The 27,007-nt window shown below is 42.9% G+C and overlaps 1 protein-coding gene across 4 annotated transcripts in view; it reads right to left on the bottom strand.

Moving 5' to 3' along the window:
* TAX1BP1 (Tax1 binding protein 1) overlaps window positions 1–23,025 on the bottom strand; it is a 40,261-nt gene extending 17,236 nt beyond the window's left edge. For 2 of the 4 annotated variants that reach the window (XM_078598194.1, XM_078598197.1), the window contains exons 1-14: window positions 22,757–23,011; window positions 16,867–17,057; window positions 10,179–10,281; window positions 9,540–9,727; window positions 7,595–7,753; window positions 6,063–6,211; window positions 5,351–5,441; window positions 4,674–4,865; window positions 3,789–3,971; window positions 2,745–2,918; window positions 2,023–2,077; window positions 1,698–1,804; window positions 761–886; window positions 64–159 (exon numbers count right to left, since the gene is read on the bottom strand). In XM_078598194.1, coding sequence (XP_078454320.1) covers window positions 64–159; window positions 761–886; window positions 1,698–1,804; window positions 2,023–2,077; window positions 2,745–2,918; window positions 3,789–3,971; window positions 4,674–4,865; window positions 5,351–5,441; window positions 6,063–6,211; window positions 7,595–7,753; window positions 9,540–9,727; window positions 10,179–10,281; window positions 16,867–17,046 — 1,803 coding nt within the window. In that variant the 5' untranslated portion in view covers window positions 17,047–17,057; window positions 22,757–23,011. Of the gene's footprint in view, window positions 1–63; window positions 160–760; window positions 887–1,697; window positions 1,805–2,022; window positions 2,078–2,744; window positions 2,919–3,788; window positions 3,972–4,673; window positions 4,866–5,350; window positions 5,442–6,062; window positions 6,212–7,594; window positions 7,754–9,539; window positions 9,728–10,178; window positions 10,282–16,866; window positions 17,058–22,756 lie in introns of all 4 variants that reach the window. The other 2 variants (XM_078598196.1, XM_078598195.1) reach the window with 2 other exon arrangements.
* Window positions 23,026–27,007: the final 3,982 nt, after the last annotated feature.

Genomic DNA, 27,007 nt, shown 5'->3' with positions numbered 1-27,007 from the left:
TGCTGACATTCATGGTTCAAGTCTAGCGTGTCGCAAAGTTTTAGCGAGCGGGATTTACACTACCGTGAACTTTGTCAGCAGATCTTCCTTCTCCTTTTTAATCTTCTCCAGAGCCGACCGGACGTCTTTCAGCTCCAATGCCTTTGTTGAAAGCTGATCCTGAAAAAAAAAAGTGACCATTATGGGCATACACTGTGAAAGCATCCAGAAAGTGGCAAGCCTACGAGAAGACATATAAACAGAGTAAAGTTAAAGGTAACACAGAATGCATTAAACATGAGAAATGACACAAAGACAGCAGCAAAAAAACTGTAAATGAAAAAGGAAAATAAATGGAAGCATGCTTTTTTTGCAACAAAAAAAACAAGCCAAACAATAAAACAAAAACAAACAAGCGAGTTCAACTGCCAACAAAAGACAGAGCACTGTACGATGAAACTGAGAATATAACGGCCTGAATAGGATTGGTGACAGCAAAACAAAATCCAAATTGCACGTCGAATGACGATGCAGCGTACTGAGTGAAGATTTAAAAAAACACAACACGCGAGAGGAGATTAGCGGCAAACCATTAGCTCTTCAAGCATTCAATTACGAGGCAGCATTCGTTTATGACGATGGCAGTAATGAAGCACCGTCAATGTGTCGTCTCCTACAAAAAAGTGACATGGGTGTCTTCCGTGCCAAATTACACAGGAATCTGTAGGTTCGCTCGCTTGTAAGTAAAGGAAACTGTAGAGTCACTTGAGCACTGCGTTACCTGCATGTTGGCCTGCTCTCTAGCCAGCTTATCCGACAGTACTTCCGTGGCCCGCTTCTCCTCTTCAATGCTCCTCTGCAGCTTCTGCAGCTCCTCTTCCAGCCGCTCTCTGCTCTCCTTCTCTTTCTGAGCAACATCGCGAACGACAATCCGAGATCAAGTGTTCAGGTCCTTGTTTGTGAGTGTGTGTGTAGTTTTTGTTCACGTCACCTTTCTCTGAAAATGCAATTCCTAAAATGGGTTTGGCGACGCTCGGACAAATCTGCGCCAGCTGTTTCGTTAATTCACCCAATGAAACGGTGCAAGTGTCCTTTATGAAAATAAAATACATTTAAATTAGACGTAATATGTAATTATAGCAACCTGCTCTGAGAATTTGAGTAATGGTCTAACATTGGCCACTTTAACCCCCCCAAGCTGTTGTGTACGGCCAAAGGAGGCTGGGAAAAAAAAAGCTGTTTGTGGAGCCACCGCTGGTTAACTCGGCTATTTGTATCAATTACTGATGACAGCTGAAGGAATGGAAATTTAAGAGTGTGCCGCCAGAACTAACCAGCTGGTGTATGAGAAAGAATCGCTGCCAAATTTATGTGGGGATCAGCCGTGCGGGAAAACAAAAATATAAGTAATAACCTCACTTGCTAGGCAATGAAATTCCTATCTATACATCTATAAAAATGCATCACATTTAAAAGCAAATGCTTGACAATTTTTTTCCCCGCATTCTTTCACAAAGCTAGAACAAGCTATTATTTTTATCTAAGCACTAACATTATTCTCCAGCGTACACACATTATGTCGTGTTGCATTTAATTACGTGCGAACAACGGCACAATTAATTACGGCTCAAGTTTTACGACAATTGTTATCTCAACAACAACAAAAAATACTTTGTGCAGCAAACGCACACTGGGAGGGATGGGCATGCAATCCTTACTTTGAACATTTCCTTATACTTCTTGCACTTATCCGTTTTTTCCGCCAGCTTCTCCATCGCCCGAGACGACAGCTCACCGCCCAGGTTCTCCTTCATCTCAGACGCAGCTGAGAGGGAAAGGGGAGGGGGAGGGAATAGTGATGCGTGCAAGGCGGCCAAAAGAACACACATGAAATGAGTTTTATCTCTCTCCGCTCTCAACCGCCCCGTCGTAGATTCTGCCGGCGGACGACAGAGACATAAGTTACGGCGATAACTTTTTACAGGATCAAGGGCACTGAAATGTTTTAAATGACGCGCTTGAGAATAATGTGTCTCGACTTACGAGGGGACTTCTGGGTTTCCATTGAAACGACCGCCGGCGCTTCCACCTGTTCATCCTGTCGCAACAAGGCAGCGAAGGGAGAATTTGTGCGTTAACGTTTCAGTTGAAGTGGCCACACTAAACCGCTTCGTTTTTTTCGAGTAGAGGAGGAAGAGCAGCACTTTCAAGTGAAAGGCATTAAAATCGATTAGTGCAAATGTGAAAGCAAAAAACAGTTCATGTGACCAAATGCACAGGACTGTGAACATGAAATGACATTTAGACGATGACCTTCTCAACTGGAGCAGATTACACCCAACCTCAAAAATGTATTTTATTTTTTAGAAAACTTTTAGTCAAAACTGTTAAACTAAATTGGTCCCTCCTCTTATTTACCAAGGGCTAAAATGTAGGCTTTAACGACAAATATCTTTATCAATTTACATGAATGCTTATGCTCACTGTACATGCATCTAATGACACGTATAGGAAGTTATTATCGATTTTGTATTCCGTGTATGTAAAGGAGTTCATGTGCTTCTCTGCCACTAGAGACCGCTATTGTCACCCTCTTGAAAAATAAAAAATAAATGTGATTCTTGGACAAAATCGCCGCCCAAATCGTGACCATTCATTGAAACATGGGGGGGAGGGGGAAGGGGGGTGGGCATGACGATTTAAAAAACAGCTCTCGATTTCACAAATGGAGCATGCGCTGCCACCTCGAGCATCCCGGAACGTACCCATTGCTGCTTCGCCTTGGTGAGCTCCTTCTGCAGCCTCATGCACTCCTTAAACTTCTCCTTGTAGTGCTCGGCTCCCATCTGCAGACGCAATTTCAGGTCTTCATTCTCCTTCCTGAGTTCGTCATAACCAGGCGAGTCTTCACGCAAGCCCTCAACGTTCTTGTTTTCCATCTGGAAAAGACGACGACTCGGCTTGGTCAATGAAGTCGCAGGTATGAGACCGGCTACTTCAGTGCAATGGACTAGAAAATGTTTTCGAAATTTCACAGTTTAATAATTTCCCCCCACCACTCCCCTCAAGTGAAAGCTTTCAAAAGCAGATGTTTCATCACTTCACAGAATGATTCCCAACTATCAACTCAAAAATCTGAGGATGGAAAAGAGTAATGTTTTTTTATTACTTTTTTTACCTTACCACTGTCAATAAATTATATAGACCGTTATCAATATCATGGGTCCCTGGTTCCTTCCAGTCAAAATGAGCGCTCACTTGACCCTTGTTATAAAAAAGAAGAAATTATGGACTTATTGCCTCTTAAGCATGTCAACTGTGCATTAATTCTAGATTTGAAGCTTTCGTGACTGCAAGGATTCATATTCTTAAGTTTTTTCGGTAAAGTCACATAGGTAAAAAAAAATTTAAATTCATAAAAGTAAAATAAAAATAAAATAAAAATCACGACGTTTCGGAGGCAACACAAGCTTCCGTCTTCAGGTGGAACCGTCACAGCACGATAGCTGTATCAAGTACTCGATACAGCTATCGTGCTGTGACGTCGTGATTTTTATTTTATTTTTATTTTACTTTTATTAATTTAAATTTAAAAAAATTACCTATGTGACTTTACTGAAAAAACTGTGCATTAAGTTCATCCAAAATAAACTTTAGCAATGGCAATCCCAAGACCGCTTGCACAGATCGTATAAGGTACGCCGATACTTTAAAATGTTAGCAGGCTCACGTAGAGAGCAAGGAATGAAAATGTCCCGTGCGGTTTGAATATGTCAAAGCCAAGAGCACGAGTTGGTATCATTGGGCACCTGAGTGACGAGGGTGCGAAGTTCCTCGCTGCTCGTGCGCTCTTGGTACAGAGAGGCCATAATTTTGTCCCGGGTACTGGTCGCATCCAGAAGCTCCCCCTGGAGGAGCTTTAACTTCTGCTCGCTGTTGGCCAACTGATCTTCAGTGCGGCGCAGCAGCTCCCGTACCACACCCAGCTCCTTCTGGAGAAGGCGCAGAGCAAACGAGGAGAGTTTCTACCATTTATCATTGCAATGTGATACGCAGTGCAGTTTACATTAGGGATGCAACAATCCATGGACATAGATTGGGTCTAACGATCAAGATACCTGCGTCGAATCCTAAAACTAATAATTATTTTAAATTCTTACATGTCTTATCGATATCAGTCAATCTTTATCCACCAGTGGATGACAGTGGATGAAGCCATCTCAGGACGCTGCCATTCCGCATGGTTTGTCTTACGATGCTATAACCCATTACATTCCTGCGCATAAACTTCTCTGCTCCATCTCTGTGGTGGTTCCTCCTCTGAAGCGCATTTTCTGTTAATTTACTACCGTTACTTCCAATGCGAGGAGACACTCATTATCAGTGGTTACTGTACCAGACGGGCGTACTCAGTAAATGTAGCTTCCCGAGAGAGCTAGTCGACCAGATGCCTGAGCACCGTACATTAGCAAATGTTGCCTTTGCATTGTAACCATCAATGAATCCACCTGCCCTCATTACCTGAAACCACAAAATTCCAAGAAAGAGCTTGCTTACCTTCACTAATTGGGAGCCGGAAGAGGCCGTAAGGTTGGCCGAGTGGATGAAAGCTCATCAAGCAGATTGCTGCACAGATCAAGTAGTGCCACGCTCAGCGTGGAGTTGTTGAAATCCGAGCACGCGCGTGGACTCACCTCCGGTTTAGATGACCCGGCTCCTGCAGCCCCGCAGAGCGACCTCTCTCTGTGAGCCGCGCTTTGCTGCAGGCGGGAGATTTCCTCTGTCAACTCTGAGATCGCGTTGTTCTTTTCTCCGACCTCTGCCTGGGCGGCCTTCAGGTTTGTGTTGAGCTGCTTGTTTTCCAGATCCGTCTCCTTGATGTGCGTCTGTGTACAGATGTTGGTCACAGTTTGGCATCCATGAGTATGAAACTGCTGTTGGTCTTTTTTTTACTAAGACATTTTCATTTGGAACTGCCCTGAAAGATTACTTCACTAATCTACATCAGAAGATACTTCACGAGAAGTCTGTATCCACACGAGAGAAATATCTTTGTATACCTTGCAAAACAGGCTGGTCGCATGTTCATAGTATTTTTTTTTCTGAGCTGGAACTAGATAGATCAAGTGAATTATCACGTTTAACAGGATGAAGATGATTTTGTTGTGCAATCATTATGACTGGATTGAGACCAACTGATTACTCTTTTGAAACCATGGTGTAAGGGCGGGCTGAAACATAGCTTAGAACCTAGCATCTCGGTGGTGCTGGTTCATTAATCAGTGTTATTCAGACAGTGTTAGCCTCCTGAGCCACCCAACCACCTCTTGCACTTAAATGGCATTAAAAGCTTCTGCTCACTCAGACTTACCATAAAAAGATTTTTCTCCTCTCTCTCATTTTTAAGTTCGGTCTCTAGCTGTTGCTTTTCAGCAGTCAACTTCTTAATGCTGTCCTTGCACCTGCGCATGGACGACAGTACAGAAAAGAAGTGTTCTTTAGATACCTGTGCATTTACAACAGAAGAAACGCATCAATCCTTAAACAAGATTGTCACATTTCTGGTGAGCACACGCTCGATCTATAAATCGGGTTTTGTGGCTTTTACAAACCCCTAGACATCAAATTTCAGCATCAAGACTCTGTACCAACATGAAAAATAAGCTTGCGAGGTCAATAAATACCCTAAGGGCAATCATGCACTTTGCTTCTCATAAACGTCGCTCACAAACCCACCCCCAAGGCAAATAGCAATTTGTAAATAGATCACCCAGGGACCTAAGAATCTTATCGGCAAATGAGTTTCACAGCCATAAGGTGGGCAGTAGGCATGCGGCGATATCATCAGTTAAAATTGATTCTTAGGCTCATTATGCGTGCATCGAACTGCGCGTAAGAATCTAATTATCGACAATTTATTCAAATTATATGCGCATAATCAAAATGTTAACAAAGAAAGCTGAACGAGACGGTTAAAATCAGAATGATAAAGCCATTCGCTGAATCAAATGAACCAGATCTGCGATGCAACGATGTTCAGCTACTAAACGCAAAAGTCGATATGAACATATTGGAGGCCTCACCCATCCAGCTCCATCTCTTTGTCCAGCATCTTCTTGGCCAGGGTTTCCAGGTCTCCCTCCAGTTGCTGAACACGTACGGCAGACTCCTCCAGCTGACGTTTGTGCTGCACGAGCCCCGAGTCCACAGCCTGCTTGCTCTGCTCGAGTTCCTGCATCACAAGCGTGACGAAAGCCACATCTCGCCGTTCAAACAATGATACGTCGTGGTATTCGCGACAAAAAGACGTGTGTTTGAGGCAAGTGTTTGGCCAATGTTCCTAGTTGTCCTATTTTTCAGAATTTTTTTTATATCTTCATCGACAGTGGAGCAAGTTGTCAATATTGACGAATTGTGAACATGGCCCACGATGTTCACAACTGCAGCAAGGCCGTTATGATCATAGATTGACCACCTTGTGTCCTCTGCAAAGGTTGACTGTGGCCAAATAATCCAGAACGGAAAAGCGTCTTGATCTGGTGGTGAAGCCACAATGGAAACTTAGTCTTTCATTGCAAACCAGGCACAGCAAACGGCAGAAATGCTGCCAAGAAATAGTGGAAAACGCCGCGCCGATAAAAACGAACTACGTGTCTGAGCAATGAGCTCGAGCAATCGTTCCATATTTCAACCGGGTAATTTAACTGGTCTTTCAGGATTAATTTATATTTGTATTGCACGATCGATACACCTTTAAGGTGGCTAAATGGTCAATTTAAAAAGAAGAATAAAGCCAGGAATTTAATATCAACAGTATAACCCACTCCAGAGGGCAATGATTCAATGTGTAAACACAGTGCTCTGTTGAGGTACGACAGCTGAAAATAGAATTGGATTTCTAAACTGAAATGATGTCACCCAGCCCCCAGAGATGAAAAGGTCATTTTTTATTCCAATGCAAACCGTCAAACGTCCTCTGTCAAGCACTAAAAGAGAAATGGATTACTCACACGTGGCACACTGGTATGCCAGGCAAACTATACATGGCTGTGGCCTTTAATTAGGTTTATTTTGCCTCATTATCTTGTCAGCTACATGTAAGCAATGCACTTGAGATCCAGTATTGGCTGTTTATGCAGTGGCTATTTTTTTTGCACAGCAAGAACACAGCCACGATGAAGGTTATTAACCCTGCAGTAAGGTAGTGTCCGCACACGCACACACCCATGCGCAGGGCTTAATTTCTCTCTGAATATTTTCTGGGTCGCTGGCAAGACTGGAGTAGTCATGTGCCTAGCAGACAGTGAGAGACATACTGCATGTGGTGTGCAAAGAGCTTACTTTTTCAACGAATCTGGCTACGACTGGAGTAGGCACGCAACGTATAGCCATTGCGAGAGGTATTCTGGATGTGGTCGGGCACGTGTGTAAATATTTTCCGCGTGAACGACCCGGACCGACTCAACCGAAATGAATCCTTGCTCGTGCATCCCCAAAGAAAACTGCGGCAAAATATTTCCCGAAATGGCGTGTCCGCATTCATCACCGAAATGCCAATGTAAAAAAAAAATATCCAGCCAGAGCACCATGAATGTTGAATGATTGGCACTCATACCGTGTAGCGGCTCTGCAAAGCGCAGTCCTCCTTGCGCCGCCCGTCCAGCTCCTCAGAGAGCTGCTTGATTTTCTCATTCATGCCAGTCACTTCGGCCTCCATATCAGATTTAGCTTGGCTCAGCTCCTTATACTGGCGCTGCACCTCCTCCAAGGAATTCTATCAGACAGCACGTCTTGTTAGTGGTACGAACCTTTTGTTTGGGCAACATTTGTACAAGTTAACTTCTCACACGAACTCTAAAAAAAAAAACGCTAAAGCTTTTTAAACGGTTATCATGCCACGCGGAATGTCTGAGTTTTTCTCCTCCCAAATCGACAAGGTTATTTTCGAATGCCTATTGCGTTTTTAGGAGTGAACCTCTCTTCTTGCCACTTCTGGTAGTATTCTTTAAAGGGCTATTGTGAAATCTATGCAGTCCCTACTCTATCGTTTAATATTCAGTGTGGAACACCGGGCCATCTGCTTCTTGCTTTGCTGTCAGCAGTATTGTAAGTGTTTATGGAGAGATGATGGGCCTTGTCAGGCAGCAGGAAAATGTCACCTGCCATCGCACGCTCCTTCTGCTCTGCCATCTGGGGCTAATAGAAACACCTTATCTGGCTCAGCCCTGCCGAGCGCACACATTTATTCCTAAAAGCCAGCGTTGCTCTCCATCACTTTCGCTAAATACAACTGGAATTAAAGGTTACCGAAAGCCCTACTCTTCAAGCACGGCAATTGTAAACGTAAAGAGCAATAACAGTTCTACGAAGTGGCTGGGTGGGGCTCAGGGGTCACAACATGAAGCTGGCAACACTTAGAAACTTGGGTTTGAATTTGGGTTTCAGCCACCTGTGATTAAACTGGCTTCTCGAGTGCAGCGAGTAGATGGTTACCTAATGATAGCACATATTACATTTGGTTTTTCAGTTTGTTATGCTTAATCCTACTTCTAGATTTAAAATGTAGGTATTACTGACATGTAATGAAGAATATTTCGAGAGGATGAAAAAGTGTGCTCTTCAGTGTGGCTAATTTAGGTTTATTCAAGTGACTAGGGAAGTAGTCACGTGACATCTTCTAGGGCTGTTTCATGTTTTTAGTTGAAAAGTTTAAAAGGCAAACTATACATCACTAGCGGGAAGTACCTGGCGTTGCCCGGGGGAAAAATATATTTAAAAACATTCTCTCAAAAACATAACATATACATACACAAATAATAAGTGATAAATTGTTAATTTAACTCCTTTACATTTGACGGATGGGAAAAAGAAATTGCGATTTATTGGTCGGGGGGCTTATTGCGTCGTACGTGTAGTTTGTTGAAATGTAAAGCCAGCAGTTTGAGAGTTAAATGCGTCACAACAGACAGACATAAAATTACTTTTATAGGTAAGATACTAATATTTAAAATAATCTATACTTCGAGTTTCCTCGCTGGTTGCTTGCTGGACTCCTCTCCATTAACAATGACTCTGTTGTTAGAAGGCTGGCTAAACAGGAATTTTCCGCGAAACAAACACCGAGTTGAAACGATGGAAGAAGTTCGGAAGACATTACAGTGACACCAGGTGGAAGTAACAAATACAGAAGATGGACACGATTCATTTAAAATTACTCTAACTTTTCAACTTGTGCTATTAATGTAATTATGTTGCCAAAATATACTTTAAATTCCAGAGAATATATAAAAAACAATACATATTATCTTATCATTTTAGTACGTAATATGTTTTTATTACTTTCAGTGCTCCGAGTATTAAAACTACAGCTGTCTCCTATTTTCTGTTGTAGAGCAACGGCTTCTCTATTCGCGAGAATCATAATAAAAACACATGTCGAGGAGTGTGTAAACAACATTTTGCTAACAACATTGCCCCTCCTTGTAGCCTTGCCAGCTGCACGAAAAGACTGTGTTGTCCCATCGAGGTGATGATGATGATGACGACGAAGGGTTCGTTACCTTCAGCTGAGCGGCCTTGGAGGTGACAACAAGGATGTCGGATTCACCCTCAGTCTCCAGGGTGAAGAGCTCATCGGACTCGGAGGAGTTGCGGAACTGAAACGGCGTGCTGGCTCCGCGGATCTCGCCATTGCTCGTGACATAGCACAGCTGGTAGAACTCGCCGTCGTCTTTCGGCAAGTAATACGCTGGCAGGGGGGTCGAAAGGTCACAAGGTCGCAAGTGGCGATAAACGTAATGTAGAGGTGTGCGTGCGTGCAGCACCTTGTGTCAAATGCTTGCTGGATGAAGGCTTCCCCCCATGCCGTGCGGGTGGACAAGGCGGAGATTAATAACACATTTTAAAAGACCAACTGCAAATTACAATTGCTTATTGATTTAATAGTCGCCGTTGCTTTTCGGTGCAATATTATTATCCTGATTGATTAGAAATGAACACATTAGCATACAAATGTGAAATGCTGTAATTCGTTTTAACCTGATAATTGCCCAAATTGGCTTTAAATAAAGGATTAAAATGATTGGTTGCTATATTTAATGCAAATCAGTAAACATCATGGATCAAGCGCAGTGGAAAAAGACGTAAAACCGGAGGGAGCAATGTTCGTTGATGCCAGCACGGAAGGCGTTAATGCTCACCTTGGAAAATGAGATGCTGCTCCGAGCCGAGGCTGGTCTGAGTAGAGCTCGGCACTGGGGCCCACAGAAAGGTGAAGTAGTCACGTGGAGTACGCCAGCCGACCTACACACACACACGCAAGGCTGGGAGTGTCACTCAGTCCACCCTGCTGGGCTAAATCGCCCAAAATGGGAACTGCGCAATGAGGATGACAGACGAGAGATGATGCCCTCTGGTCTGCATGATAGTATGATCAACAAGCTAAATTTCCATATGTATATTTTTTTTCCAATTGTTTAATTTTAGTTCAATTGTTATTTGAAGTGTACTATCGGTCGTTATCAAGTCATGAGATGAAGTGACTGCTCAGAACTCTTGCCAGAGCATTGCATTATTCAGTGTTGAAAAATGACTTGTGGAAAGTGACATCGCAGAACTACTTCTGAGATCCATTCAAGTGACCTCTCATCCACATTTGGCGGTACCACTGTATCGCCCGTCCTGCTCGAGATGTTCGTTGCATTGCGTTAAAACCAAAAGCAGAATTTAAATTCTAAGAGCTGGATTTGTTTGCCACATTATGAAAACCAGATTCAATTCAATAGATTTTTGCACCATCATTGGTGACTTGGTCTGAGTCTATTAAGTCACTGCAATTGAGAACCCAGATGAATCACAGGAGGCTATACTTCAGACATGTGGACATGTGCCCCTAACCATTTCAACCAACTGTTCATGATTAATAAAATCAATAACTTTCTTTACACATTCTATTCTGAACTTACAAGTTGCTTTATTATTTAGAATTTTCATAAATTCTCAGCATCCCGCACATGCAACTAGTGTAACACGTGTGCTCATTTGAATGTAAAAAAAAATAATCAGGGCAGGAAAATAATCATCAGTTTGTGCAGCTATTAGGAAATTTAGTCATCTGACACTGAACAAAAGGCAGCCCAATAGTCATTGTACATGCAGCACTAATACTAATAATATACAGGCTCACAGGGTTTGTGGTGATAAACAAATTCCCCAAGTGGAACAACCGATCCTTGAAACTATAAGGACAGCACTCTCTTTATAAGCACTAAGGGAAGTGTCATCTATAAATAGCACAGAATAACTTGTTAAGCAGATTGAGACACCGTGAGCAGGAGGGAGCTCATGTGATGGCCGTGTGTGCCCGGTTTGTTACAGTTCTGGGAATGACCAGCTTTGGCAATGAACGTGAATTGCACAGAGGCGCTTTCTTTCAGTCCGTCATTACTTTTGCGTTTTATGTACGAGGCATCGCGGGCCTTAATCCACTGAAAGGATACTGACCGTAACAGGTTAAGAAGGATGGGTTTTTGCTGCACTTAAATTCCGTATATACAAAGCAAACCTCAGCAGTGTAATACTATTCCGCTGTCTTCAGGTGGCAGCAAATACCTATATATTAACGGCAAATACACAAGCAACACCGAACAGAAGGAACTCTACCAGTCAGAACCAGAACTGGAGGGCTCGATAACCTATAAACTGAAGCATTCGGTGCACAACACATGTTTACAGTGGGGAAATACTCTACCGTAAACATGTAATGAGTCACCCCTACCGCGATTCTATGATCTTGTGACAATTTGATGTAACGATCACATGGTGAATGCAGGGAGAAACTGCAGAATTTAACGCAAATGATAATGTACAGAATATAGTGGTGCGACTGCATAGGACCTGTTATAAAAATCTATGGAATAATTCTTGAACAATCGCATGTGCAGCCCATGACAGACATCCAGCATTGCATTGACAAAGAGCTGTATGCATGTAGAACTTCTTTCGCAACGTACACAGCCAACGGTGCTAATTGAAGGTGTGGCTGTAACTTATTATTATTGTTGGTATGAATCTCTGGAGCTCGATCTAGCAGATTACCCTTCAGCCCAGTGGCGTGATCAAGCAATTACAGGGCCAAACCTTTACCTGCTGGATTCTTAGTGATAGAAATCCCCAAAAATACACTGGACAAAACAAATCCTTACAAAGATAATTCAATGCATGTACCATGAGAGTAATGCTCTTTTTTAATTGATTAATTATTCATTCATACTAGCTTGTTTTCCCGTCCAAGGACAGGTGCATATTGCAGTAAATGTGAAATATTCAATAGAAAAATTGTTCAGCTCATGATTATTAATGAGGGGGGTGGGTTGCCCCATGTGGAGGGACGTCACCCGCTTATGGTTATTGTGGAGGGGTGCGGCATGTGGAGTGACGTCACCCGCTCATGATTATTAATGAGGGGAGGGGTGCAGCATGTGGAGTGCGCGACCTTCTTGTGCGTTGGTGTAAATTTCCACGCGGGCATGAATATTAATGGAGCGGGGGGAATCTTTTGCAGTGACGTCACACACGATGTAGCACTGTGCTGCGTAGATAAATGTTTTACCGTCTCTTTCTGTAAAGAAACGTCATATTTGAAGCGGTTTTGCGGAATAAATTATTAAATTCAGCTCGACCTTCCTCTGCGTGAGTGCAAAAATCCACCCACTCATGAATATTAATGAGGGGGGGGGGGTGGGCCTCATGTTGAGTGACGTCACGTGCAGGACACACATTCTTGGCTCATGAGATTAGTAATTTAACTTTACACTAACCAGCTCGACCCAGGGTCGCGATTAGAATGAAGAGAAAATTCTGTCCCGTTTGTTACACCTCATTGTTTATCCTTTGTTCTGTCTCTAATGCAAAGTTTGTTTGCTCTATTGACCTAAATGTAACATGAGCATTAGTTGTCATAAATTGTACATAACCAATTCTCATGTGCATGATTTGATGCATGTATTGTAAGCATTACAATCGATTTATAAATTAGTGAATACCAGTCCCTCCAGAAAAACGCGGAGTTTTTTGGCGATTGTTGCGGGCAAAAATCGTTGATTATGCGGCACGTTTTCTTAAAAAATGCGATGGAATATGCGGGATATTTATGCAATTTTATGCGATTAAATTGCGGGAACTTGCAAAAATTGCGGGAACTTGCAAAAACTGCGGTTTGATGAAAAAGAGAAAAAAAAGTGATTCCCCCAACACCCTATTCACTAGGCTACTACTTTAATGTAAAGAGTCATTTCTTATTACTTCCTATGATAAGCAAGCATACTACATCACAGCAAGTGCTGGGAATATTTAAGTTCTCATCTTGTTTTATTTCAGACCTTAACAAACAGATGGCTCAAACTTACAAAACATTGAGTCGAACAAGTTCTGTAGCTTTACAAAATTAATATGCTACAACTTCTGTAAAAATGAATAAATAAAATATTAAAAAATAAAATGTGTGCTTCCTGTTTTACAGAGGTAGCTATGCAAAATAATTTGCCCCCACTGTCATGTAACACACTGGGGAACTGCTTTGCGCGGTCTTTTGCGCTTATGTTTGTTGACAAATGAGAAAGATTTGCGGGATTCATCATGGTTTCATTGGCATCGCGGGGTTTGCAGCTTTTCAATGATGTCGCGTAATGAGTGACGTCACTTCATAACGTTCCCATGGCAACAGGGGAAATGGCTGCGCTTGTGTGAAGTAAACGCAACATTTTTCAACTTTCTGCTAAGATATATGTGACTTTTTGCAACGAAAATGCGGGGATTATGAAATCATGCAAGCCCGCATATTTTGCGCGCGGAAATCTGCAATTTATGCGGCGAAAGTGCGGCGTATTTGAAAAAACGCGCCCCCCGCATAAATATGCAGACTTTGGCTGATTTTGCGTGAAATCTTGCGATCGCATAATCGCGTTTTTCTGGAGGGACTGGAATACATACATCGTTGCATATCCAGTGATGAAGCTGACTAGTTTCAGCAATTAAGCTGATGGTTGCGAGAACACTAACAAAGAAACCTATTATTCTTTGGGTCTTTCGGTTGAACCTATCTATGTCACTTTACCGAAACCCAAAGAATATGAATTCCTGCAGCCACGAAAGCTTTAAGTCAAGATTTAAAGAAACCTATTGATTTTTTTTACACCGAACTAATAATATAATGCTGATTACAGGTTGGGAGGTCATAACCTTGCATTGTCTGTTGATGAGGCAAGCAAGAAATCTCGAATTTGAAGAATGTGTTGTTGAGTCCATTATAGCTTAGCAAGGTTTGCCAACATAATGCTGTTGTAAGCAGTTTGCTTTCAAAACCTGTTTGATGCCAAGTTCACAGCAGTGCATATTTGACATTGTCGTGTGCCTGTAAATGCACACAGCAATGTACCTTGACCAGAAAGCAGAGGTGTGGACTCGAGTCATGTGACTTGGACTCGAGTCAGACTCGAGTCATGAATTTGATGACTTGCGACTCGACTTGGACTTGCATAACAATGACTTTGTCCCACCTATGAGATGTGGACTCGAGTCATGTGACTTGGACTCGAGTCAGACTCGAGTCATGAATTTGATGACTTGCGACTCGACTTGGACTTGCATAACAATGACTTTGTCCCACCTTTGCCAGAAAGTATACAATGTGTAACATTCTCAGAGTTGTGGACTAAGATATATATTTTATCGTGTAAAAAGTGTGGGCCTATGACCAAATCACCCTCAAGTGTGCACTACCTTGTAAACTCTCGGCAGCTAAGCAAAGTTTAGCCTGGATAGTGCTTGGATGGGCAACAAAACCACACACAAAACTAGTTGTTATAGGCTCCTGCAAGGCTACGTGGTGGGCAGCAGAGGGCAGTGCCACAAAGTTCAACGTTGTGCTCTCCTTCTATCCTCCAACGTCTATGCTTCCCACCTTGACCAAGCCCGCACTGACCATCGTAGTGAAGTGTGTGTGTGGTTAAATAACCCCCGTGACCCACGAATCATGAAGCCTTCTTCCAGCAGTGAATTGGCAAACGGGCTATACATGTAGACATATTGCAATTTATTGACCATGATTTCTTTACGGATAAAAGTCACGAGTGTTTTAAAGAGAGAGCACCAAAATACACTGAGAACGTTAACCTACATATACAGGGCTTTTGAAAAACACAATAAAATGGAGCAAAGTTCAACCCTTGGCTCTTTCCTAACTATTTGTAAATGACGGAACATTCAGTTCCCTTTCCAAGGCAGTCTGTGTAGATGCTGACTCACATGAATGAGAATGACACATTTAAAAGCATTGTAAGATATTTTTCAAGACTCAAATGCATTTCCAAGACTGCATCCACGTGACATATTATTATAATACTGCATACTAGATCAAAGCAAATAAGTCTGAACATGGTAGTACAGCAACGGATTGTTGAATCCATCTGTGAGGCACTGTTAACTTCTCTTACACGTGGGTTTTCTCCACATACTCAGGTTTCCTCCCACATGCCAAACATTCATAAATGGAATATCAGCAATCTCCCACGGTCCCATGTTGCAACAATGTGTCTAGCCAATGCACACCAGCTGACCTCATCCCTCCATCTTGCGGTAGTCATACTCTCAGGCATGTTCCACACTAGCAACCATTCCAACTTGTAAGTGACCATTATTTAGCTTGTATTTATCTTGAGCGTAAGTTTTCCCAATTATTAACTTTTTTATTGAATGTAATCCATGTCCATTGCTTGTTACGACTGCCATCAGTGAATCAGTTGACATTTATGAAAGATTTTACGAACCAAAGTCTAAATAAAACTATTGAGGAATGACAAAAAAAAACAATAATATAAACCTACATGGAGATTGCACAAAGAAACACTTTCAACTGTGTGAAATTAAAGTAATATTAGATGCTTTACAAAACATTGGACTGGTAAAATATAGACAAATAACATAAATGGAAAATCCATAATATTGTATGTACCTGACTCAAAGACACTAAGAGTAGGAGGCACTCTGTTTATTAAACGGCCTTAACAGTTAACGCTTGGTAACTAGGGTCCCCAGTCAGGGCAGCTGGTAGACTGCCTGACTGGCCACGCCGAGAGGATGAAGACGGAGATGACGGTGAAGACTCCAGCAGCACGACGGGGATCCCCCCACTCCAAACGACAGCCCCGAGCTCCCCTCCCGGGGCCCCTCTTATACTGTCGTGGCCTGGCTCCGCCCCCGGCAACGCCCCCTTCTGGAACCTACTAGCGGGTTCTCAATGTGCCCCTTCCGTAATCTTTCCCCTACATCCCTCTCTGGTCTATCACGTGACCTTCTGTCAGTCGGGGCTGCTGCAAGCTGCAGTTCCCCTTCCCTGCCAGCAGCCAGCACTATGCTGCTACGTGACCGATTCTATGTCACTACATACCAAAAAATCTCACATGTGGGTAATGACAATATAACAGTTTGGAAGCTGCATTACTTTTGCTTCAGTGAGTCATGTTTAAATAATCTATTTTGTTTAAAGTTTAAGTGTCATAAGCAAAAGTGTGAAAAATCAACAGGGTAAATAAAAAACAATTGACTTTCTTTATATTTGATGCAGTAGAATGCAGTGAATGTGTTTTCAGTCAAAACAAGCTGCACATGACAAATGCCATCCAATTTGCTGGCAGTCATAATCGGAAGCCTACTGTAAAAACAATGCAATTATCACAAGGCACAACATCAGTAAAAGCGATGATTAAAACAAAAGTAAATTTTTGGAAAACAGTAAGGTATTCAACATACTTTAATTGAAATAATTAGAGTAATTCCTCCTATTTCTTAAAAAAACATCTAGTGCGGGAAAAACTCACACAACCCCCTCACCTTGAAGATGCCAATCCAGTCCTTGGAGTGTGGCTGAATGTGCTGCGTGAGTGTGTAGCGACACTCAAGGTGTGTGTCGGGTGGGTATGCCTGGGCCACGTTGTGGAAAATGACGTGTGAGAAGCTGTACGGCTCGAGATTTCCGTCGCCCACAGGAGGTGTCTGCACCAATTCGGCCATGGTGTAAAACTCTGCGAAAAGAACGGCACAAAATAGAGCGACGGTCACAAATCATGCTCACGTTGGGTTTTTGTTGAAGTATTGTAATACTTATGAGAAAAGGATAGGTGGATTATGCTAATTATGGTTGTCTACATTACTGTAATGGGGAAACCTACAATGCAACGTGCCATTTAATAGCATAACGTTCAATACAAATTAGTTTATTTAGTGATACATTTTGATTATTTAAGGATTTGTCTATTACTCAAGAGACCAATTAAAAACATTATTCATCTGGAATGTTTTTTTATTAAATTGTTATCTGGTCTTTATGTGCTCTGAAGAAAGGTAATTGGTTAAAAAGTCACTTATTAGATTTTTATTTTAAGGCAGTGTTATTGACGCATATGTTCAGTGTTTTGATATTTGTATTTGTATACAACTGCCAACGCAGAATCACCATCTTCTTATCATATGTCATGCTTAATATTGAAAACATCCTTCTAAAAGAGCCATGTTTTGATGGCTCACTCAAGACAAGACAGACACAATTTGAAGAGGATAAATGTATATGATTTGATGTCGCCAGCCAGACAGGTTAGCAAGTTCCCTGGAAATTAAGATTATTAGGTGCAAATCCACAATCACATCATTATAAATTCACAGGTTGCAAAATAAATACATCTTATTGTATATTGCATTGAGGTGTGGTCGTATTCAAGATATGTATAAAAACAAATTGTGTTACAATGTAAGGAGTTCCTCTGCAGGAAGCCAGTCCAGTTTTTGTTCCACTGCAAGTGTGACATGGTCATATTTCCTGACTGCAGATTTATCGAGTAGCATTTTGAACTTGCTGCAATGCAGACACCACCATGAATGGCACTGTGATAGTCTAGATGGAATTGAATTAAAGAGTTAGTTATTACAAAATAAAATGTGGCTTTTGTTTATTTGGAATACGAAACACAAAAGTGCAAAACGATTATTTTGGGCATACCTGCCTCAGCTAACACAAGTCTAAAGCTTTAATTTTGATTAAAACAAAAAGTTACAAGTTACTGTGAGGGTAGACCATGATAACATTCCAGTGAAGCCGCTCCCATGTTTCAATTCGTCAACGTGGTGGCATCACTAAAGCGCTAACTTTAGTTTAATATTATCGTTCACAAAACTTCAAACTCATATTCTTTGGTTCTTTCGGTAAAGTCACGTAGGTGAAAAAATAAAATAGAAATAAATAAATCACGACGTTTCGATTGCAACACAAGCAATCATCATGTGTGACAACCACAGCAAGAATTTTTTTTTACTGAAGTGGGAGAGATGCCTGGACAGCCAAGGGCACACCTTAGATACACCTCTAAAATATCTTCGTTTTTTGCATTGCATTCCCTTAAAGCTGTAAGTTAAATACAATTCTCATAAATAAATAAAAACTACTGAAGTTACAATACAATCACATTAAGCCTGCCACTAACCTGTGTGCAAAGTAAATGCCACTCTGTTCTACTTTAGGAAGATTGTATCCCAAGCTTGCATATCAGCCATAATGCCGGACTCTACTGTATTCTAACTATAGCACACTCAAAGTAATGTTTCAACAGCAGTGTATTTGCATAGTTACGAATGCCTGCTATGATAGGTACTACATGAACATGATGTGGATCAACCGCTATGAACAATCATACCATTTTCATTCAAGGGACTTCACAACTAAGCACAATGCCTTTTTGGAAGCAGCAAACTTCTGATTGACTGACAATGCCTGCAATATTGTTCTGTACTTTTGACTTGCTTGTAATGTTTTTTGTTGTGCATGTAACAATTGAGCCATATAAAATACAGCTGGCTGGATGGCTCAGATGTCCAAGTGATGAGCTGGAACTTTAAGATGCAGTACTTTCTACAGTCCATAATACAGTTTTTTTTGGGTTAGATCACGTAAATATATAAATGTGTAATTAAACCCGCTACCACCCGACAGGGCCATTTAGTAAGGTTTGCCACGTAAACAGAACATGCAAATTCGTTACTATTTATGCGATATAACCCAAAAAACCTGCATCATGGATAAAATTGATCGTGAAAGCCTAGGTGTTAAACGGATTTCCTGCAGTGTTACTTAAAAAGAGGAAGAAACGCTAGTTTCAGTTCAAGTTCATTTATTAGGTATAGCCCTGTGAGCCATTCGGCTCTTGAATACAGTATTAGTATATCAACACTATGCAGCGACCTGCTGCAGAGGTTGTATTGTTATTCGGATATAATTTTACCCAGGAAAGCTGTATTGAGTCTCAAGAGGGTCCTGTCTTGTGGCGTTTGGCCAGTTATTTTGTTTTATGTCTTTCGTAAAGCGTGAAACTGAAGTGCCCAGAAAAAAACCCAACATAAAGAGGGAACCATACTCTTTGGTTCTTTCGATAAAATCACGTAGGTAGAAAAAAAGAGGGAATAGCACAAAAATATTTGAAATACAGCCAAGCTTGGCTGTATGCCATTCCTGGCCACCTTGAAGCCCAAGTTGGTTTGTGAGTTTCAGAAACGTCCCTGCATGAGCCATCGACCGTTGCCTCTAAAACGGCGCATTATGAAACGTGCAGAACAATGGCACCGTGAGTAGCATGCTTCGAGATGAACCCAGCAACCTCAGTTGCATTTTTGACCGTGGCTACCATCAGTGGTGAATATCTGAACCAGTTCTGGGCTGTACCTTCACCAACCCGCATTGACCAGTGTAGGTGAAGCATGGTCAAACAACCACCAAGGTCAACATGTGGAAGGCCTTCTCGTCCAGTCGTGGAACAACGTATGTGAAAAGATAACTTGAAGTGTATTTATTGGTAAATCTCATGTGAGGCTTAGTAAAGTGAAAGGTTACCTTCTCATAATCCATCTGTGAGATTATAAACTACGGCATTGCTTCATGCTCATTTATATATTATCATACTGAACTCAAATTCCTTGGTAAAGTACCAAACTAAAACTGTACAGCTAATTTACATTTATATGTTTGAGTAAACTGTTTTACAACACATTTAAATGGTTAAATGATACAAGTACTAGCAAGAAAATTCATAAGTAATGTATTGTAACTGCAGTAGATATAGTTTGCTCCTCTCCACAACCTCCTCAATCCCTGCAAAAAGGAAGTTTTTTTTTATATTCTGCTGCTCCCAGTCAAGAATTTATTTCCCTTCGCTGGCACTTGAATTTTTCTGTCTTTTCTGCTTCCCTTCACTCTGCTTTATTTAAATGTATACAGTACATAATTGTCAATCCACTGTTCCATTAAGGCCTCCCCCATGTTGGTCCTGGGGTTATTTAACCATACTACATGACACTTTAAGCACGTGTTGATAGAGCAAGACTTATTCACAATTCACTCGCCAGTGATGTTAGTGGTGGGCTAGAATTGAACTAAACACTGTACCACCACTTCCCACATTGTAATGTACCACGTGGTTTATATTGTTGCCATATTGGAATTGATCCTAACCTAACCCTGATGAGTGGGTGTAAAACATGTATCAAATTATATTGAGCTTAAGCTGCATCCACTAGAGGCCACTACATTCACCACAATGGGTTGGTGTCAATCGTTAAACCCACACTGATAACATTACACACGATAATGCAGAAACCTTTGGACTTTGACTCCAATACCTGTGCTTATGCACACACAAATAATTGGTTACCACATCTCTGAATATAATGATGCACTAATTAAGTCTTGTAAATATGGGACGTAATGCTTTCATGTATGCCATTATGTAGTATCACTGTACCACTGTGTGCTTGCTAGAGTGGCTAATTATGTGAGGGGTTAGGGGTGAAAGCTAGGGCCCTAAATACTACCTCCACACAAGGCCGTTTGACCTCTTAAAATTTACATGGCGTAATGACGAATGGCCAACTCTGATTGCCACCTAAAATTTCATAACCAAATTTCTGGATGTGATATATTCAAACGTCAAGTGGTCTCTCATCTCAAATGTACGTTGTCATGGGCCTGTGGTGGAATTTCTGCATTTCTACAACAGTGGCCAGTGTATCCATAAGATAATCCCTGTTGATTTCACACAAAGTGATGCTCATTTGATGTACCCTGGAGAGATGTCTGCTAACTCACGATAGAGAGATCTGAACCTATGAACTGTCTGTTGAACTTCTTTTGCACGGTGCTAATCGGAGGTGCGGAATCTTCCCTATGGGAGTCCAGTATTTTAAACTTAGTGGCACTCGGTTTGATTTAATCAACATTCTCTATGTAGTCAGGCTACGGTCTATTGCGATGGAATGTCATCCTATTCCAGTGTCATCTGGAATAGGAGACGTGTCGTTCTCTTGATTGTGTAATGAGCACGTACACGTCGATCACTTGTGTCATTTCACTGCAGCACGAGAGCGTCCACAGCTGCGCGGGTTATTTTTCCGCACATGGTCATGCTGGTCATTGTGGTGAACGCGAGGCGCACAAGGCATGGCATCATAGAATCACAATTTGGTAGCAATGTCTAGCAATTTTCTGATTCAGTGCAGCAGAGACCGAGTCTCAAGGCTGAACAGATGATCTGTAAGTTTCACAAGTCTCTCTACTTAATCCACCAATCATTGCCTCCAAAGCGCTGGATCACAGACGTCCGCCATCACGATGACATCTGTAAGGCTGTTGTAAAAACGAGATACTGTACACGTATGCATTGCATTGCATATGGATGTGGAGTCCCTTTAAAGTGCACCCAGAAAATAAGTTAGCCTTCAATCAATCCACTACGGGACGAAGAAGGCCTCCCCAGGTCTTCCGGCCATTTGAGTTGGTCAATAGAGGTTGGTGAAAGGTTAGTAGAGGAATGGTTCAGATAAGATCCGCCAAGCGTGTTAGCCGTGAGCGGGAATCGCTCGAACTCAGGTGGTCGGGTTCATAGTGCACTGCGTCATCGCAAGCTAAACGTACTGCGCACGTCCGTAACGGCCATAAAGAGAGAGAGGCGCATACGCAGTTTGAACCTACTCAAAACAGGGCACGATCGAGAGACGCAGCAGACACAATAGTACATACATACAAACACACATCTATATATAATAAGGGAGAAAATTATTAAGTCAAAGGGAAATGCCGCAATTGAGGATGTAAAGGCACTTGTTAATCTTGGGCCTCTTCCTACGTCACTGCCGCTCGTAACGCACGACATTCATGATGGTGATTCCGGGTATGGTGATGATGGCGATGTGGATAACGACGTTGACGATGTGGATAACGACGTTGACGATGCGGATAACGATGGCGATGTGGATAACGACGTTGACGATGCCACGCAGTTACCCCCGACTGATGATTGGTACGAAGCTTTAATGTTGGTTGTAAGATGTTTACGGTCGTGGCGCTTGACAGCGACACGAGCAATGATGGTTATGAAGATGTGACAGTGACTATGATGAGTCAAAAATACATTGAGGGTGATGATGATGATGATAATTGGCCGTGATAGTGAAGATTACTGTGCTAATGGCTATGAAGATGCTGAGGGTATTGCGATTCTGATGATGGCAGTGGAAGATGCTGACGACGATAACAGTTAGAAAAACGATTGTGAACACCAACGACTATCATGTAACGCTTCACAGTTAAATTTGACGTTGGTGCGACCGAATACGACGTTTATCGATATTATTAAGATTACGACAGCAACGACTGATTATGATGACGACGACGACCATCACTCACCCCGAGCCGAGTTCTCGCGTGCCCGTCCCTCCTTCTTCAACCCCTCGTCTGGGCCGCTACGAACGGCAGCGACGAGCGCAGGGACTTGGGCCACCTCCGGACTCTCGCCGTGTACTGCTGCGCGATCTCTTACCACGAACCCGCTCAAGCGACTGCCCTCCTCAGCTGACACCAAACGCCACCACAACACCAACACCACCACTAACAACACCAACCACCCCGGAAGTCGCCTCCCACAATCCCGCGCGCGCCCCCGCTTCCGCTCTCCACGCGCGTGTTTGGGTTTTTCCACCCGCCCCCCCCCGCGCCTCACCGATACCGCCTTCTGATTGGTGGGCACGCCGCGAGGGGAGGGGTTGAGAGAGGTGGGGGAGGGGTTGAGATTGGGGATCGAGGGGGGGCGTGGTGCGATCCTGTGTTGACTCATGACGTCACGCGAATGACGTGTGAGTTGGTGACGCACAGAACCAGAATATTTGTACTTTAGGAATCCTATGAGCTCTAAAGGATCTGTTCTTTTCACAGACATACAGTCGGCTCGACAATGAGTGGCGGTGCGTGGCTCGCTGCGGCTTTGTCGATGGAGACGGTGGTTGTGGGTGTTGTTATTTATCCCAGGGAAGTCTCCACCGTAGCTCATGGCTCTCTTTTATTCAAGATTGTCTCACATTGTCATATAGCTACTTCCGTGCCCAGTTACATGCTAATCTCTCACTTTAACATCATGCTAATCTCTTACATTAACATAGCTACTTCCGGGCCCAGTTACATGCTAATTTCTCACTTTAACATCATGCTAATCTCTTACATTAACATAGCCATTCCATACCCAGTTACATGCTAATTTCTCACTTTAACATCACTAGACTCAGCCACTCCTTTATAACCATGGGGCTACACCCATTTAAAACCTTTAAAACAGTCTGCAGCAGCAGCAGGCCATGCTTTCCCACCTGATGACGGACGCTTGTGTTGCGCCCGAAACGTCGTGATTTATTTGTATTTTATACCTACGTGACTTTACCGAAAGAACCAAAGAGTAAAGATGGTCCCTGCCACGATTTTTGTAGGAGGGATGAGTTGAGTATATACTACTGCAGGAGATTTCAAGTGGAGATAAAAAGCTCTATACGGCGTTAGAAACATATGTTGTTACATTAAGCGAATGGTAGGGGACGATGTATGCCATGCATAATCCCAATTGAGCAGTTTTCGAGAAAATTTGGTAAATTTGGACCATATGGTTAGTTAATTGTGTTGACTTTGGCGATTGTATTGATGTTGTGGTGGCAATGACGATGGCGGGTGATTGTGATGATGGTTGTGAGTGTGGTTTATTTTGGTGGTGATTGTGATGTGATTATGAAAGATGTGGACACCATCTCATAAGTGAGCTCCTTCGACAGGCGAGGCTGCTTTGGCTGGGTCATGTAGCCCGCAAGCACAGCCACTACATCCCCAAGCAGCTTCTGTGTGTCCGGATAGAGGGGGCTCGACGCCTCACGTAAGATAAGAGATGGGCTGATGTGGTACAGAAGGATGTGGAGCTGAGTGGACTTGCCGATGACCGGCACCAGCGGTGTCAAGATTGGCCTCTATGGAGGATGCTCGTGAAGGACGCTCCTCGGCACTTGGAAGCAGTCGCCCTCCAGCAACAAGAGGGCAGATTAACAACGCTCACAACAACGAGCAGAGCGTCGGGCGGTTAAAACGCAGCACGTTGGCATATTAAGAAGCGCCTGTCAGTCAACCAGTAACACCTGGATCTGTCCCGTGACCCGCCAGCAGCGAGCCTTCCAAAGTGGACCTAGCCTGGCACAAGCACCGTGGTGACGTCACCGCCACTTTGTAGTGAATGGCGGCTGTTGTGATTTCTGGTGACTGAGAACAATTACAGGCATGTTGATCTTTAACGATGGCGATAATTACGATGATGGTTGTGATAGCACACCTGCACACGAGCTCGTTCAATCAAACAATCCTCTCTCGCTTTTTTCCATCAACGTACAGCAAATGTACACATGTCAGCCTTGGAACAGGGTGTACCATAGTTTCCATGGTGTGTGAATTTTGTTTTTATATTTGGGGTCTGCCTTCGAGTTGAGGCAAGGTAATTCGCCCACACTTGGTTTCCGCGGGGCACAGCAAGTTGCTGGAAATGTTGGTCTCCATGCCCAGGGCGACTCGCGTTACACCGCACCCAATGTGGCCACGTGACTCGTGTGCTGAACATTGCTCGCTGCGAATTCTGCGTCACTTCGCCGAGGGCTGTGAATTTCCCGCGTGACTTGCCGAGTTCGCGTCGGTTCTTGCTGCCTTTCTCACGCAGTGCTGCTGTACGTGTGTAGAACAAAAATAGCTGGTCATGAGCGACTCCGTCAGTGACTGGCGTCAACGTGAATTGTGTTCCAGAAGGGGCTACATACAGGAGCTGAGATAGTAACACTAATATTGTTCAAATATGACTAACTTGGTGGAAATACAATTTCCGTTTTGTCCATATTAGCCTTTGAACTTAGCCCCAGGAACGTTTGTATCCGAAGGCATTTAAGAGAACTGAAAACAAATATGACGCCATATTTTTCATAGATGAGACATTTTTTTGACTTTTTTGGTATTGTGACCAGGGTGGGGTTAGTCATATTTCCAGTGGTAGGTGATCAAATACAGATTTTCAACAACCCGGACTGGCTTGCATGGTGAAGTATGGTCTGACTGCAGGAATTCATATTCTTTGGTTCTTTTGGTAAATTCACGTAGATAGAAAACATTCTAATAAAAATAAAGTGAAAAAAACCACTAATGTAGACTGTAGCCTGGTTCTTAATCGGAATGAGTGTACTGGCAGTCTATAATGTAGACTGTAGCCTGGTTATTAAGTTTGGTGAGTGTACTGGCAATCTACAATGTAGACTGTAGCATAATAACCAGACTGTAGCATTAACAAACATTGCTTCAATCTACATTATAGACTGCCAGTACACTCACCAAACTTAATAACCAGGCTACAGTCTACATTATAGACTGCCAGTGCACTCACTCCGATTAAGAACCAGGCTACAGTCTACATTAGTGTTTTTTTTAAATATTTTTTAAATTATATTTGTATTTCTTTATTATTTTTATTCACTGATATTTCTATGTGACCGATGTCACAGCTGGAATTCCCATCCAAAGGTGGCACTTTCGGATTTCAAATTGACTCGTGACACCACCGCCCTGCGGTGACTCGAGTAAACACACACGTCCGCCGCGCACTCGCATCACACGTGCGCCCAGCGTGAGTGAGGGAGGTTATTCATGAGCATTGCCGCTGCAACCTTCAGTGGCTTAGACACGAGTCCATTTTCAAAACACACTCGGGTTCAGTGTCAGGTTGCTGCAAGTTGCGGTAACGGTCAGCCGCAACTGGACCTGAAATTCCGGTTCAAATTCGATCACCCGGCGCGGCCGTTTGAAACAATGGGCGCGTTTCCTTAAATCCCCTCGCCTCTGTGCACGCAGCAGCACAACTTGGGTAGACCACAGTTGGTCAGTAGGTCGCGTGTGGTGGGGTAAAGTGTGGGTACTCTCCCCTCTTAACAAGACGTCTGGCCAGCTTTAAAGAGTAGGCCAAATACCATATCGTGGGGCTTCACTAGAAAGTTTAGAGCTCCATCTATGTGGCAGCTCTAACGCCATCAGTGGCAAGCGCAGGCAGTGTCAGGGCTGCAAGTTAACCTTGTTTTACCTATTTAAATGCCAACGCTTGCGACCTTCCATGGGTTATTTTGAGAGAGTGCAGGAGGAGCCAGTTATAAATATAGATGTTGGACTTTCCCTGTCCAGAGAGTTACTTTCACTGCGTCGAGAGCGTCTGGTGACTGATGTTATACTGTAACAGGTGTCGTTCGAAAGGTGACAATTCACCCCGATGGGATTCCACTAGCTGTTTAAAAATTGAGACCTGGGACCCTGTATTAACATTGGAACATTCCACGCTGTTGTCGTTTTTGTTATCATGATGGCATATATTTTACCAGGAAACGCTGGCCACATTAATAGCGTAGTGTGCTAACCGCTGCACCGCCGCTCCACTCTAATTAACATATAAATGCCCAATTCTAATTGTAAGTGGTGCAAACATTACCAACAATCATCCCAAAAGGAAGGTGTCACGAGGAGCGATGTAGCTATTAATACACTGAGGATACATGTAGCTGGTAATGGTAGACTCATCCCCTGATGGGTATTACCATCGTAGTGAAAAAT

This window comes from Lampetra planeri, chromosome 10, assembly GCF_965212315.1.
Source record: "Lampetra planeri chromosome 10, kcLamPlan1.2.h2, whole genome shotgun sequence".
In the NCBI taxonomy this organism is placed as follows: Eukaryota; Metazoa; Chordata; class Hyperoartia; order Petromyzontiformes; family Petromyzontidae; genus Lampetra; species Lampetra planeri.
Note: the sequence above shows the minus strand (reverse complement) of the source record. Positions and strands in the feature narration are given on the sequence as shown.